Here is a 15,241-nt window from a genome sequence, read left to right as displayed (position 1 = left end):
CACTGTTGCCCCTGCTACCGGACCCCCACTCAGCTCCCAGCTGTGCCCTGGACACCATCTGTGAATTGATCGCTCCCCATCTAGATTCAGAGTTTGTTCTGTTAGGTGACCTAAACTGGGATATGCTTAACAACCCCGGCAGTCCTACAATCCAAGCTTGATGCCCTCAATCTCACACAAATCATCAGGAACCCACCAGGTACAACCCTAAATCCGTAAACATGGCACCCTAATAGACATTATCCTGACCAACCTGCCTCCCAAATACACCTCTGCTGTCTTCAAATCAAGATCTCAGCGATCACTGCCTCATTGCCTGTAATCCGCCACGGGTCGCGGTCAACGACCACCCCTCATCACTGTCAAACGCTCCCTAAAACAACTTCTGCAGGCAGGCCTTTCTAATCGACCTGGCCCGGGTACCCTGGAAGGATATTGACTCATCCCGTCAGTTGAGATGCCTGGTCATTCTTTAAAAAGTTACTTCCTCACCATATTAGACAAGCATGCTCGTCCAAAAATGCAGAACCAAGAACAGATATAGCCCTTGGTTCACTCCAGACCCTGACTGCCCTCGACCAGCACAAAAAACATCTGTGGCGAACTGCAATAGCATCGAAGAGCCCCCGCGATATTTGCAACTGTTCAGGGAAGTCAGGAACCAATAACGCAGTCAGTCAGGAAAGCAAAGGCCAGCTTTTTCAAGCAGAAATTTGCATCCTGTAGCTCTAACTCCAAAAAGTTCTGGGATACTGTAAAGTCCATGGAAAACAAGAGCACCTCCTCCCAGCTGCCCACTGCACTGAGGCTAGGTAACACGGTCACCACTGATAAGTCCGTGATAATCGAAAACTTCAACAAACATTTTTCTAATCGCTGGCCATGCTTCCTCCTGGCAACTCCAACCTTGGCCAACAGCCCCGCCCCCCCCGCTGCTACTCGCCCAAGCCTCCCCAGCTTCTCCTTTACCCATAATCCAGATAGCAGATGTTTCTGAAAGAGCTGGAAAACCTGGACCCATACAAATCAGCTGGGCTTGACAATCTGGACCCCCTATTTCTGAAACTGTCCCCGGCATTGTCGCACCCCCAATTACCAGCCTGTTCAACCTCTCCTTCGTATCATCTGAGATCCCCAAGGATTGGAAAGCTGCCGCGGTCATCCCCTCTTCAAAGGGGAGGACAACCTGGACCCAAACTGTTACAGACCTATATCCATCCTGCCCTGCCTATCTAAGGTCTTCGAAAGCCAAGTCAACAAACAGATCACTACCATCTCGAATCCCACCGTACCTTCTCCGCTGTGCAATCCGGTTTCCGAGCCGGTCACGGGTGCACCTCAGCCACGCTCAAGGTACTAAACGATATCATAACCGCCATCGATAAAGACATTACTGTGCAGCCGTCTTCATCGACCTGGCCAAGGCTTTCGACTGTCAATCACAATATTCTTATCGGCAGACTCAGTAGCCTCGGTTTTTCTAATGACTGCCTTGCCTGGTTCACCAACTACTTTGCAGACAGAGTTCAGTGTGTCAAATCGGAGGGCATGTTGTCCGGTCCTCTGGCAGTCTCTATGGGGGTACCACAGGGTTCAATTCTCGGGCCGACTCTTTCTTCTGTATACATCAATGATTTGCTCTTGCTGCGGGCGATTCCCTGATCCACCTCTACGCAGACGACACCATTCTATATACTTCCGGCCCTTCCTTGGACACTGTGCTATCTAACCTCCAAACGAGCTTCAATGCCATACAACACTCCTTCCGTGGCCTCCAACTGCTCTTAAACGCTAGTAAAACCAAATGCATGCTTTTCAACCGTTCGCTGCCTGCACCCGCACGCCCGACTAGCATCACCACCCTGGACGGTTCCGACCTAGAATATGTGGACATCTATAAGTACCTAGGTGTCTGGCTAGACTGCAAACTCTCCTTCCAGACTCATATCAAACATCTCCAATCCAAAATCAAATCAAGAATCGGCTTTCTATTCCGCAACAAAGCCTCCTTCACTCACGCCGCCAAATTACCCTAGTAAAACTGACTATCCTACCGATCCTCGACTTCGGCGATGTCATCTACAAAAATAGCTTCCAATACTCTACTCAGCAAACTGGATGCAGTTTATCACAGTGCCATTCGTTTTGTTTACTAAAGCACCTTATACGACCCACCACTGCGACCTGTATGCCCTAGTCGGCTGGCCCTCGCTACATGTTCGTCGTCAGACCCACTGGCTCCAGGTCATCTACAAGGCTATGCTAGGTAAAGTGCCGCCTTATCTCAGTTCACTGGTCACGATGGCTACACCCACCCGCAGCACGCGCTCCAGCAGGTGTATCTCACTGATCATCCCTAAAGCCAAAACCTATTTGGACGCCTTTCCTTCCAGTTCTCTTGCTGCCTGCGACTGGAACGAATTGCAAAAATCTCTGAAGTTGGAGACTTTTATCTCCCTCAACAACTTTTAAAAATCTGCTATCCGAGCAGCTAACCGATCGCTGCAGCTGTACATAGTCCATCTGTAAACTACCCACCCAATTTACCTACCTCACCCCCCATACTGCTATTTACCTTTTATTTATTTACTTTTCTGCTCTTTTGCACACCAGTATCTCTTTCTTGCACAAGATCATCTGATGATTTATCACTCCAGTGTTAATCTGCTAAATTGTAATTATTCGATTTATTGCCTACCTCATGCCTTTTGCACACATTGTATATAGATTCTCTTTTTTTCTACCATGTTATTGACTTGTTTATTGTTTACTCCATGTGTAACTCTGTGTTGTCTGTTCACACTACTATGCTTTATCTTGGCCAGGTCGCAGTTGCAAATGAGAACTTGTTCTCAACTAGCCTACCTGGTTAAATAAAGGTGAAATAAAAATAAAATAAAAATGTYGTTGTCTCTGGGCTCAGTGAAGGGCCATTGATGGGGTGCCCTCTCTGCCCCTGTTCTCTACCTGACAAAGACTCGGACATGCACACACACTCAATCAGGGCTCTGTTTGCACCTTTCCCTGCTGCTAGACAAAACCCCAGGCAATGTCATAAGTCAAAAAGTTGCAAAGGCATGGATAGGTGTTTGTTTGATTGGTTGAAATGGACTTGTTTGTGATTTTGGCAGAGAGAAAGGCTTGGTTCACAACCCTTACTGAGGACTGATGTTATCCCAGTGGGTACAGGGACATGTGAGTGTGTACAGAGCAGCTCATTCCGTCACAGATGGACACTTAAATGTGTGTTCTAAATATACCCTGACTGCCTATGCCAGCGGGCGGGTGAGTGAGGACAGAGCTATCCCTCCCTCTCTAACTTTGTTAGGCAGTGTTGGACATGGAGACCTCCCATTAAACAAACACCGTGGAGTGAAACGGGCGCTGGCACTGACTAGACACTGACTAGACACTGACTAGACACTGACTAGACAGCCTGGCTGGTTTTAAAGCTGGAGCGCGTTGTGTTACTATTGTTGCACCTATTCAGCGTTCTGATACAGTGACCTCTCAATGGAAAACACTGCAGGGCTGCTGGGCTGGTGGTCGCAATCTGTCTCCTTCCCTTATACACAATGTGTCTGTGTCTTGGATGTGCATACTACTTCCCTCCATTGACTGTGGGGGGATGGAGGAGTTAGAGGTGGGTGCGTGTCTGTGAGGGTATTTTATTGACTGGCTAAAGGAGGGGAACCGGCTGATCAATGGGGCTGTGTGACTCTGCTGGTTGACCACTGGGTAACACCTAACGTGTTTGCTTTATGATGGCCTTCCTCACAGGTCGCGACCACATGACCCCTGATTTCATTATCCCCAGCAGACATAGATGTCCCATAGCCCCTCCCTCAGCAGGAACCAGACAATAACAAAGCAGGAACTACCAGGGTTGTGGGTTTGGGAGAGTTATTAGTCCGAGTGAATGGGTGAGAGATTTGAATGTTTAAAGGATTTGTAGGAGACTTTTGAAGAACTTTGTGAGACTTCATGCATCAGGGACCTGGAAACTCAGCTTGGTGCCATTTGGCACAGTGCCCTGGCATTATCCAGCACTGCTAGAGGAAACAGTCCACTATGTTCATTAATGGGCACAGCCGTACCTATGGGTACAAACGTGGAAGTGACTTGCTTTAAAAAGTGAATCATCTACAAACCAATCCAAGGACAAATCTGCAGACAGACTCTGTGGATCGCTCTAGGCTAACAGTATGTCTAAGCATACTGATATGAACAACTACTGCTGGGCTAAAGCAACCAAACTTTAGGAGTTGAGCACGTCTTATAGTGCATTTGATGCCTACGCTTTTGTCTACCACTTGTCTGGGAGCTAGTGTGGTGGTGGGATTGTGTTGTGTGTCTGTCTAAGTTATGGATGTTCACATCCGTAGTCTGCTCATCTGGTCTTCTCCTCAGCACACTGCTTCTATGCTCTCTCTTCTCCGTGTAGCTCCAGCTGTGTGGACCACAGAGACTTGGACAGACTGAAGCATCCTGCTTTTTCCAAAACAGCTTTGTGTGTGCCTCTTTGTGTGTGTGAGTGTGTGTTTGCATCCATGTGTGTCTTCGAGTGTGTGTGCACAGCTGTACGCCTGTTTGAGGGTGTGTGTGTTTGTCTTTCTCTCTCTGCGTGTGTGTGTGTTTCCCTCAACGATGGTCTTGATTTCCTGTTAGTGTTAACAGCGCTGATTGCTCTCCAGTGAATGCATGCTGTTTACACTGGAACAAGATGTCTCCATCCCTCAGTATAAACATCTGAGGCCTGATGGTATTACCCTACCACCCCGCCTGTCTGTTACACACTCAATATTATGGAGAAATACATTACGAAGGATCTGCCACTCATCAGTTTATACACTGAGTGTACAAAACATTAGGAACAGGGAGGAAACAGGGCCAGGAGGCTGCTTCTCTCCATTGGGACCAGTCTGGAGTCTATTTCTACAGTCCATCTCACTACAGCCTACCCTCTATACACTACCAGAGCAGGGGAGGAGAGAGGGATGTGGTAGGTGAAGAGAGGGAGGGAGGAGCGTTTGGGGTAATTAAAACCTGAGAGGAGGTGTGTGTGTGTGTGTGTATGTTGTGTTGTGTGTGTGGTGTGGTGTGTGTGTGTGTGTGGTGTGTGGTGTGTGTGTGTGTTGTGTTGTGTGTGTGTGTGTGTGGTGTGTTGTGTGGTGTGTGTGTGTGTGTGTGTGTGTGTGTGTGTGGTGTGTGTGTTGCAGCTATAGACTGGACTGGAAGAAGAGCCGGAGTCATGTTTGGCTGATAGGTACGAAGCACACCTGGCTTCACGCCAAACCTCCAATATACTGTACAGTAGGTGTACAAAACATTAGGAACACCTTCCTAATATTGAGTTGCACCCCCCTTTGCCCTCGAACAGCCTCAATTCGTTAGGACATGGTGTCAAAAGCGTTCCACTGGGTTGCTGGCCCATGTTGACTCCAATGCTTCCCATAGTTGTGTCAAGTTGGCTRGATATCCTTTGGGTGGTGGACCTTTCTTGATACAAACGGTGTGCCTGGTGGCACCTACTAACATACCCTGTTCAAAGGCACTTAAATATTTTGTAACGTGTCTCCTCCCCTTCATCACTAYTGATTGAAGTGGATTTAAAAAGTGACATCAATAAGGGATCATAGCTTTCACCAGGATTCCCCTGGTCAGTCTATGTCATGTTCAGAATGTTTTGTACATTCAGTGTATAATACTAGTAGTCACACACACCCAGCAGCTAAGTGGACGAGTTTGACCCTCTCACCCTACGGCAGTGACACTGTTGGTCACTGGGACACCACTTCTCAGCATCTATTGTGAAGCTTCAAGAAAAGGATACATCGAGGATTCTATTTTCTCTTATTCTGTCTCTTGATCTCCTCTCTTATTCTCTCCCTCTCTCTCTCTCTAGCTCTCCGTCTTTCTCCTTCTCTTCTCTCTGTTGCCTGATCCCTCCATGTGGCCCTGTCTTTGGCTGTGGGAAAGATCTGGGAAGCCCAGCATTTGTTGAAGTTTATTGTTTTTCATCTTTTAAACTCTTGTTCTTGGCCCTTATTGCTAACATGTGGAATCAATGGCCTTTGTTAATAAATATTTTTACTCTACACAAAATGGTCAGAAATTGGTTGACAGTTTATTGTTGTCCTGTGTATTTGTATTTATTTAACCTGTGTGTGTGTGCGTGTGTGTTCACAGACGGAGTGTGCCAACTTTGTGCGCCTGCTGCAGCCCTATAACCGCACCCACCTGCTGGCCTGTGGTACGGGTGCATTCCAACCCATGTGTACCTATGTGTACGTGGGCTACCGTGGAGAGGTAAGAACCCACTGCATCACATCACCTCTTTTCTCTCACGCGCACACACACACACACACACACACACACACACACACACACACACACACACACACACACACACACACACACAGCACCACACCACACACACACACACACACACCACACACACACACACACACACACACACACACACACACACACACACACACACCACAACACACACACCACACACACACCACACACACCACAACACACACACACACACAGCTCTGACAGATGGAGTCATCCTGGTTTTACTCTACATACTTTTGCTCTACGTACTACTCCCTATGGATTGTCTGTCTGTCTCCGTTGTATAGTATTTGATAGCTGATACTGTCTTATTGGGTCCAGTATGTGAGCACAGTGGTCTCTCTCTCTCTTTCTCTCTCTCTCTCTCTAAGACAGTGTATACAGAAAGAGGCAGCAGGCCGTAGCCGTCAGTAACATTCAGTGCTCTGGCTCCAGGCTCAGAGCTCCAGGCTGAGGACACAAAGCCCAGGGTTGTGCTCCAGCATGCAGCTGTCCAGCGGGGCCCTGCTGCCCTGGTGTGAGGCCCTGTGTAGGCGCCTGTATGTGGTGAAACCCCACAAAGCTGCACACAGGCCCACGTGGCACACCCAGCAGGAGGGGATCGGACTGGGCATGAGGAGGGGAGGCACTGGGCTTGGAGGGTTGGTGAGGGTTCCACCTATTCAAGTTGGGGGATGGAGGTTGTGGAACCAACAGGGTGTGATGTGAGACAGGGAGGGTATATTTATAGGCAGGGAGTGGAAGGGTGGTCTGTCTGTGGTGGTCATGTTGGGGTTCTTAGTGTGTTTGTGTGTGTGTTGGTAGTTAGGGTGGGGGCTGCTGGATGAACTGTGGGGAGAGTTGTGTGTTCTGCCATGTTCATCATCCTCTGTGTGGTTTGGACCTATGCTTTATGACACTTCATTAAAAACCTTTAGATCTTATCTCTGTGCTGCCTCTGACAAGCTCACCATGACACTGAGAACAATACATCTACTTTGTAGAGTAGAGCAGCATAGTGTGTGTTTGTGTGTGTGTGTGTATGTGTGCATGCTTGTGCGTGTGTTTCTATGTCTCTCTGTGCCTGTGTGTGTTGGCAGATGGATACAGTGTGTTAAGGTTTGAAGGCGACGTAAGGCAGCTGACTGCACGTCTGTCCTGGGGAGGCCTGGAACAGAGGGGAAACACCCTGTCAAAGGTCATCCCACCCACAGACCGGCCTGAAGGTTCATGACCCCCCCCACCCCCGTCTCAGAATCGAGGGAAAGAAACAGACGTGTGTTCCTAAATGAGTTAGTGACTGCTTAAATGAATGCAGGGTTCCCCGTGGCGCTGCCGCCGTAGAGTGGCATGGACTCCCAGGGCACCTTGTAGGAGTGGCACTGGTGACACACACACACACTGTCACGCAAGGAAAATAAACCCCAGTAGTGGTGACAACATCCAGAGGTTCCAGCCTCTTTCCCCCTCACACACACACCCACACACCCACACACACACCCACACACCCACACACACACCCACACACACACCCACACACACACAGCCCACTCAAGGTAAATGGGTCAGGTTCTCAACAAAGTCCACCTATAGGAATAATTTCTCTCTTTCCTGCTTTCTTTCTCTTTGTATTCATCTCGTTACCTTTCGTTTCTTTCTCTCTATTGCTCTGTTTCTGTCTCTTTCCTGTTATGACTGTGGTGCTGGGTAATGTTAGGGATGGACTAAGAGAAGAGAGGACAGAGTGCATCTTTCTGAGGCTGTCTCGCCTTAGAGAGAGAAATGACAAGATCATGAGAGAAGAAGCAAGCTGGAAAGGATGAGGGAAGGATTTTGAAAAGGTTGTGGGCGCAGACAGAGGTGGATATCTGCTTAGAGAAAGAGAGGGAGAGAAGAAAGATAGAGGGGTGGAGGATGGAGACCGACACATGGATCTGAGGAGCAGAGAGAGAGCAGCTTAGCGTATGTGTTTTCAAGTTTTTATTACACTAATATAGCAGTCAATATAAACTGACATCCATGAGCAAATAAAMTATGAATGGATAAGAATAAAGTCCTGCGGTCTTAAAACTAGCGTGTGTGTGGCAGTGGAGGCTGCTGGGGGAGGACGGCTCATAACGGAAACCATATGTTTAAGATGGATTTGATACCATTCCACTTATTCCGCTTCAGCCATTGCCACGAGCCAGTCCTCCCCAATTAAGGTCCCACCAACCTCCTGTGTGTGTGTTTGTGTGCATCATAGAGCATGTGTGTGTGCCAGTAGTCGTGTCAGTGGCCCAGGCTTGGTAGTGGGGTTGCTGGGCTGTTTGGCTTGGCAGGGCTGACTAGAGAACGACAACAGACATGACTAGCGCCAGTCCCCTCGCTCTGCACCGAGTTACCACAGAGAGACTGGATCTGAGAGAGACTAGCCAGGAGGAGAAAGAGAGGGAAGGAGGGAGTAGAGAGAATGGGGGTGGTTGAGGGAGAGATGGATGGATGAAGTAGAGAGAGAGGGGAGGGAGAGGCAAAAGAGAGGCGGTAAAGTAAAGAGAGTAGAGCGGTGCTGTAAGGAGGACAAATGAGGTATAGAGAATGGAAAGTAAAAGCGGTTTGAGATCTGACTATTTGAAAAAGATGAGTGAGATTGAACTATGGAGATTCACAAAGCGGAGTTATATTTGAAATCATGCTGATTGATCTGATCACGATAACTAATGTTACTAGATAGATTTTATAAAGGAGGTTAGTGTCTGTGCGTGTGTATAGGGTACTGTGTACTGTTTGTGTGCAGCCCGGAGAGTTACACAGCTCAGGGAGAGGTAACATCTGGTGTTTCTGCCATTATTTAGCTCACTGAGAGAGAAACAGCAGAGATCCTCTACCACTTGCCAAAGGGCCTGTCCTTTCTCTCTGCTGAGAGAGAGAGAGAGAGCGAGAGCGAGAGCGAGCGAGAGAGAGAGAGAGAGAGAGAGAGAGAGAGAGAGAGAGAGAGAGAGAGAGAAAATAATATACACCTGACCACCGTGACTGACCCAAACGTAAGGAAAGACTATGTACAGACTCAGTGAGCATAGCCTTGGTATTGAGAAAGGCTGCCGTAGGCAGACCTGGCTCTCAAGAGAATACAGGCTATATGCACACTGCCCACAAAATGAGGTGGAAACTGAGCTGCACTTCCTAACCTGCTAAATGTATGACTATATTAGAGACATTGTGGAACTCAAAGCCAACCTTACTTCCTCCTCTCTCCTCACTGAGAGTGTCAATATAGCTGGAAAGGTCCTAGTGCCACTGGGAATCCCTGTGTGATTCAAAGCCAAGGAAAGGGCACTTACTGGAAAGGGCCACAAAATCAAGGACATACAGTGTTATTTTAATCATGGTAGCGTTATTAAGTGTAATTTTATCCGGCTAACTTCCATGTCATGGTGTCCTACATGACAGTGTATACAGTCATTCAACCAGAGAACCACAATGCCTCAGTGTCTGCACTAGGAACTGCTACCCAGAGCTGGAGACTGTGGATAGTTCACAGAGAGGACATTCATCTGGGTCCTGATTCAGCGCATCCTGTCTGTATTTTTACACTCACTGTGTTACCCCTTGTTAATCCTGTCCCTCACTGATGACATCACTACAGTCAAAGAGTCACTACCGTATTAGGGCATAGAGAATTTTAAGTGTTCTATTTAATTATATGTATTAGACTGACGTACTGTATGTTGAAATATTTACAATGAGTTCAGTAATTGCCCTTACGGCGATTAAAGGAAAACATTCAAATCGTAAGATTTTCTTAAGATTTTCACTGTAGCCTGTAATTGCACTTGCAACCCTGGACATGTGACTATTAAACTTCTAATATTTTAATGATATGTGATATCTGGATTTTTCTAATCTCATTTCTCGTTTTTCCCCTAAACAGCATGTTTTCACCATGGACCCTACCAAAATGGAGAGCGGACGGGGGAAGGTTCCTCACGACCCCAGCCTCCCCTTCGCTAGCACCTTAATTGGTAGGTCCTGTACTCTGTGTCTTTATTAGTCCAGTATGTTTATCTCAACACAACAGCCGGAAGGGGTTTGAGGTTTCTGATTCTGTGAGATACACTGTAGTAAGGGTGTTCCTCTCTTGTTGTCATTCGACATAGCTTGTGAAATAAGTCAGATTTACTGCATCAACATGCAACTCTAGAAGTTGCAGGGGTGAAAAGTGTGTGTGTGTGTGTGTGTGTGTGTGTGTGTGTGTGTGTGTGTGTGTGTGTGTGTGTGTGTGTGTGTGTGTGTGTGTGTGTCTGTGTGTCTTCCCACCCCGCCTCAGTCCACTCTGCTGCTGAACCCCACAAACTCCAGGATCTGTCCCAAAATTCATTGGATCTGGCAGGCAGACACACAGGGACGGCCAAAGGCCCAGCAGTCTATCCTTGAGCACACTGATACACAAAAGACTAACCCTACACAAACAACGTAATATTCCACTAATGCTCACTCACATACACTGTGTAAAGCTAACATGGAAAAACACACTAAACATAGACACACACACACACACACACGGATACAAGTTGTGTACATGTTCTACACACATCTATTATCCTCTATTCATTCTGAAGGGACTTTTTAATCATGATTAAGGAGTAATTGCTGTCAAATGTTTAGTTTCAGAGGTCGCAATGGATAGATTAATCAGACAGAGATAGAGAGAGAGAGAAAGAGAGAGGGGGAAGAAAAAAAATATAGAGAAAGAGAAGGGGAGACGGAGAGGGAGAGGGAGAAAAAGATMGAGAGAGAAGAAGACAGAGCGTATTTGTCATGGCCATTGTGTCCCACTAGTAAAGAGAGCTCTTTGGCAGGAGGAGGACAGGAGGTCAGTAACCCTCCTCCCCGCTTCCTCACACACACACATCCTTCTGACGTTTCTCTGCATCTCTTCTATCTCTGGGATCAGCTATTGAAAGAAGCTATTGCCTTTCAGCGGGGCCAGAGTCTGCATTAATCACACTTCTCAAAACTCGGTGGGACCAAGCCAGACTGACTATCTGTTTGTGCATGCTCAGGGGTGTAAGGCAGCCCCACTGTCTCTTATAATTCAGCTCCTTGGTTGGGAAACGATCATCGGAGCCATAGACACACACACATGTGCGCGCACACACAGACACTTCCATCCTCAGTCAGTGAAGTGATGACAGGGCTTAGGGAGCTATGACACGGCCACTGTAGATGAATATACTCTTGTTAGGAGCATGACCTGAGCTCTGTCATGTAGAGCAGGGATAGCATTTCATCTGATACGAGTTCAGTTGGGAATGCTGTCTGATTCAATGGGAGATGCTGTTACAGACAGTTGATCTCATCTTTGTCCAGTCTATGAACCTTCTCTAGGGATGCAGGACATGTGGCTTGGGGTATGTCTACCATATTGGCCAATGTTGTATTCCTGTCATTGTGACATTTTCCCCCTCCCTTATTTCCTCATCCTCTCTCCTCATCCCCTCATCTTTCATTCTCTTCCTCCATCCTTTCCGCTCTGTCTGTTCCCAGGTGGGGAGCTGTACACAGGGCTGACTGCAGACTTCCTGGGTAGAGACTCAGTGATATTCCGTAGTCTGGGAGGTCGCTCCACCATGAGGACTGAGACGGACCAGAGACTGCTGCATGGTACAAGAACTGTACTGTACTTACCACCCACACTGAATACACACCTAAAACCAATATCAATTATTCACCTATTCTACACCACTTGGTTCTTACATCTTCTATAGACACTACTTGCTATGAAATAACTCGTATTTGCTCTCTTTTTTTATATTTCTTTTTCTTTTTCACTGACTCCCACTCTCTCTCTCTCTCTCACTGACTCCCACTCACTCTCTCTCTCTCACGCACTCACTCACTCACTCACGCACTCACGCACTCACTCACTCACTCACGCACTCACTCACTCACTCTTCTTCCCTCTCTCCAGATCCTAAGTTTGTTGCGGCCCACCTCATCCCTGATAATGATGACCGTGACAATGACAAGGTGTACTTCTTCTTCACGGAGAAGGCCTTGGAGGCCGGGGACAGAGAGGGGGCCATCCACACCCGTGTAGGACGTGTGTGTGCGGTAAGAGAAATATACATACAGTTACACCTAACGTATCCCACAGGAAAACCCTGTGTTAGTTCAGTGAAGCTAACAGGTTACGTGAAGCCAAGGTGAATCTGGATATGTGGGAAAGCTCTCTCATTGACTCCAACAGTGACACTGGTGGCTTCTATGCTCGCTTCGACGCAAGTAACACTGAACCATGCATGAGAGCACCAGCTGTTCCGGTCAACTGTGTGATCACGCTCTCCGTAACCGATGTGAGTAAGACCTTTAAACAGGTTAACATTTACAAAGCCGCATTGCCAGCAGCAGGTTAGGCGCTGACAAGCTGGAAAGTGTCTTGACTGACATTTTCAACCTCTCCCTGACCCAGTCTGTAATACTTACATGTTTCAAGCAGACCACCATAGTCCCTGTGTCCAAGAACATCAAGGTAACCTGTCTAAATGACTCATAGCACTCACATCTGTAGCCATRAAATGCTTTGAAAGGCTGGTCATGGCTCACATCAACACCATCATCCCAGACCCACTCCAAATCGCATACCACCCCAACAGATGATGCAATCTCTATTGCACTCCACACTGCCCTTTCCCAAATGGACAAAAGTAAGTCCTACGTGAGAATGCTGTTTATTGACTACAGCTCAGCAATCAACACCACTAAGTTAAGGACCCTGGGACTGAACACCTTCTACAACTGGATCCTGGACTTCCCGATGGGCCACTCCCAGGTGGTGAGGGAAGGCACCAACACATCCACCATGCTGACCCTCAACACGGGAGCCCCTCAGGGGTGCGTGCTTAGTCCCCTCCTGTACTCCCTGTTCACCAGAGGCTGTGTGGCCGTGCGCGACTCCAACACCATCATTAAGTTTGCCTCTACTGAAACAATGGTAGTAGGCCTGATCACCAATGACGCTGAGACAGCATATATGGAGGAGGTTAGAGACCTGGGCAGTGTGGTGCCAGGACAACAACCTCTCCCTCAACGTCAACAAGACAAAGGAGCTGATCGTGGACTACAGGAAGCAGAGGGCCGAGCATGCCCCCATTCATATCGACGGGGCTGTAGTGGAGCCAGTCGAGAGCTTCAAGTTCCCTGGTATCCACATCACTAAGGACCTATCATGGTCCTGCTACATTCCCCAGCTAGAAATCCAAATAATGTTGCTCAAACAGAAGGGGGAACTAACAAAAAGTCACTGACAACAACTACACAAAACAGGTGGGGTTTTAGCAGGGGTTCTGTAAGACACTCATGGGTGTGTCCACTGAAAGTTGACTATCAACAATAACTGGAACCTAAATGACACTCACCTTGAGGGTCCACAAAATTTGCCTAAGAAGAGGCAAACAAAAGAAAAACCCCACAATGAACTTAAAGACAGGAAGCAAACCAAAAAGTTGGAGCAAAATGAAATCAGGGAAATCAGACAAAGGAATGTTATTTAAAAATAATAATATATAGGGAGTGCCAACTAAAGGTGGGCCAGCCACTCTTAAATAGTACATGGGTCAGCACAGGTGAAACACCTTCCCACTAACGAGATGGCAACCAGCACAGGTATAACACATACTGACTAACGAGGTGACCCCAATGGTGCGCCCTACGTGCTAACGAGCTACACGTGCTAAAGTCCAACCTCAAAACATAAATGGAAAAACCAAAGCCTGTACAGTCAAAACACACCAACACAGTCTTGAAGAGGGCACGACAATGCCTCTTCCCCCTCGGGAGGCTGAAAAATGTTGACATGGACCCTCAGACCCTGAAAGTTCTACAGCTGCACTATTGAGAGCATCTTGACTGGCTGCGTCACTGCATGGTATGGCAACTGCCTGAAGACCGCTGAACAGTTAATCACATGTCTACCTAGACTATTTGCATTGACCCCCGTTTTTTGCACTGACTTTCTTGCACAAACTCTATTTTTTATTTTATCTTTATTTAACTAGGCAAGTCAGTTAAGAACAAATTCTTATTTTCAATGACGGCCTAGGAACAGTGCCTTGTTCAGGGGCAGAACGACAGATTTTTACCTTGTCAGCTCAGGGATTCGATCTAGCAACCTTTCAGATACTAGTCCAACACTCTAACCACTAGGCTATGCACACTCACTGGACTCTACCCACACACTCACACATATTACACTGATACACCAACACACACATGAATATTGATGCCACAAACACAAACTCACGCATACACACTTTCACACTCTTCACTTACGCTGCTGCTACTTTGTTTATTATCTATTCTGATTGCCTCGTCACTTTTAACCCTACCTACATGTTCATATTACCTCAACTACTTCGTATCCCTGCACATTGAGTCGGTACCGGTAGTCATTGTATATAGACTCGTTATTCTTTTGGGGAAAGGGCTCGTAAGTAAGCATTTCACGGTAAAGTTTACACTTGTTGTATTCGGTGCATGTGACAAATATAATTTTATTTGATAGTTCACTCTCCAGGACCCCCCAGGTCAGTCTTCATCTTCTCTGAGACCACGTCATGATCTGGGGTTTGGGAACTGGATCATGGCTCTGAGTTATTTCCACAGTGGAGCTTCAGCCCTGGCATAGTGATAGTTTAGCGTTTAGTTACAGGGAGATGTGCTTATAGTATCGCCTTACAGGGAGGGTCTCTAATGGTTTAGTCAGGCCACAGGTGGCGGGTTGAGAAGAGCTGACATTCCCCAACAGTTGGCGTCTTTCTTCCTCTACACACACACAGCTGTTGGATGTTCTCTGGTATGAGCGTCAGAGTGTGCATACCTCCCATCTCTCTCACACAGTCATACATCCCTTCTGACACAC

At 47.3% G+C, this 15,241-nt stretch overlaps 1 protein-coding gene across 1 annotated transcript in view; it reads left to right on the top strand.

Moving 5' to 3' along the window:
• The window catches only part of sema3bl (sema domain, immunoglobulin domain (Ig), short basic domain, secreted, (semaphorin) 3bl), a 75,367-nt gene that overhangs the window by 29,755 nt on the left and 30,371 nt on the right, over positions 1-15,241 (top strand). Inside the window, exons 4-8 of the mRNA XM_070448174.1 lie at positions 6,190-6,309; positions 10,253-10,343; positions 11,869-11,985; positions 12,293-12,527; positions 12,572-12,681. Coding sequence (XP_070304275.1) covers positions 6,190-6,309; positions 10,253-10,343; positions 11,869-11,985; positions 12,293-12,527; positions 12,572-12,681 — 673 coding nt within the window. The remainder of the gene's footprint in view (positions 1-6,189; positions 6,310-10,252; positions 10,344-11,868; positions 11,986-12,292; positions 12,528-12,571; positions 12,682-15,241) is intronic.

The sequence above is a fragment of the Salvelinus sp. IW2-2015 genome, linkage group LG17 (genome assembly GCF_002910315.2).
Source record: "Salvelinus sp. IW2-2015 linkage group LG17, ASM291031v2, whole genome shotgun sequence".
NCBI lineage: Eukaryota > Metazoa > Chordata > Actinopteri > Salmoniformes > Salmonidae > Salvelinus > Salvelinus sp. IW2-2015.
This window is presented reverse-complemented; position numbering and strand designations above follow the sequence as displayed.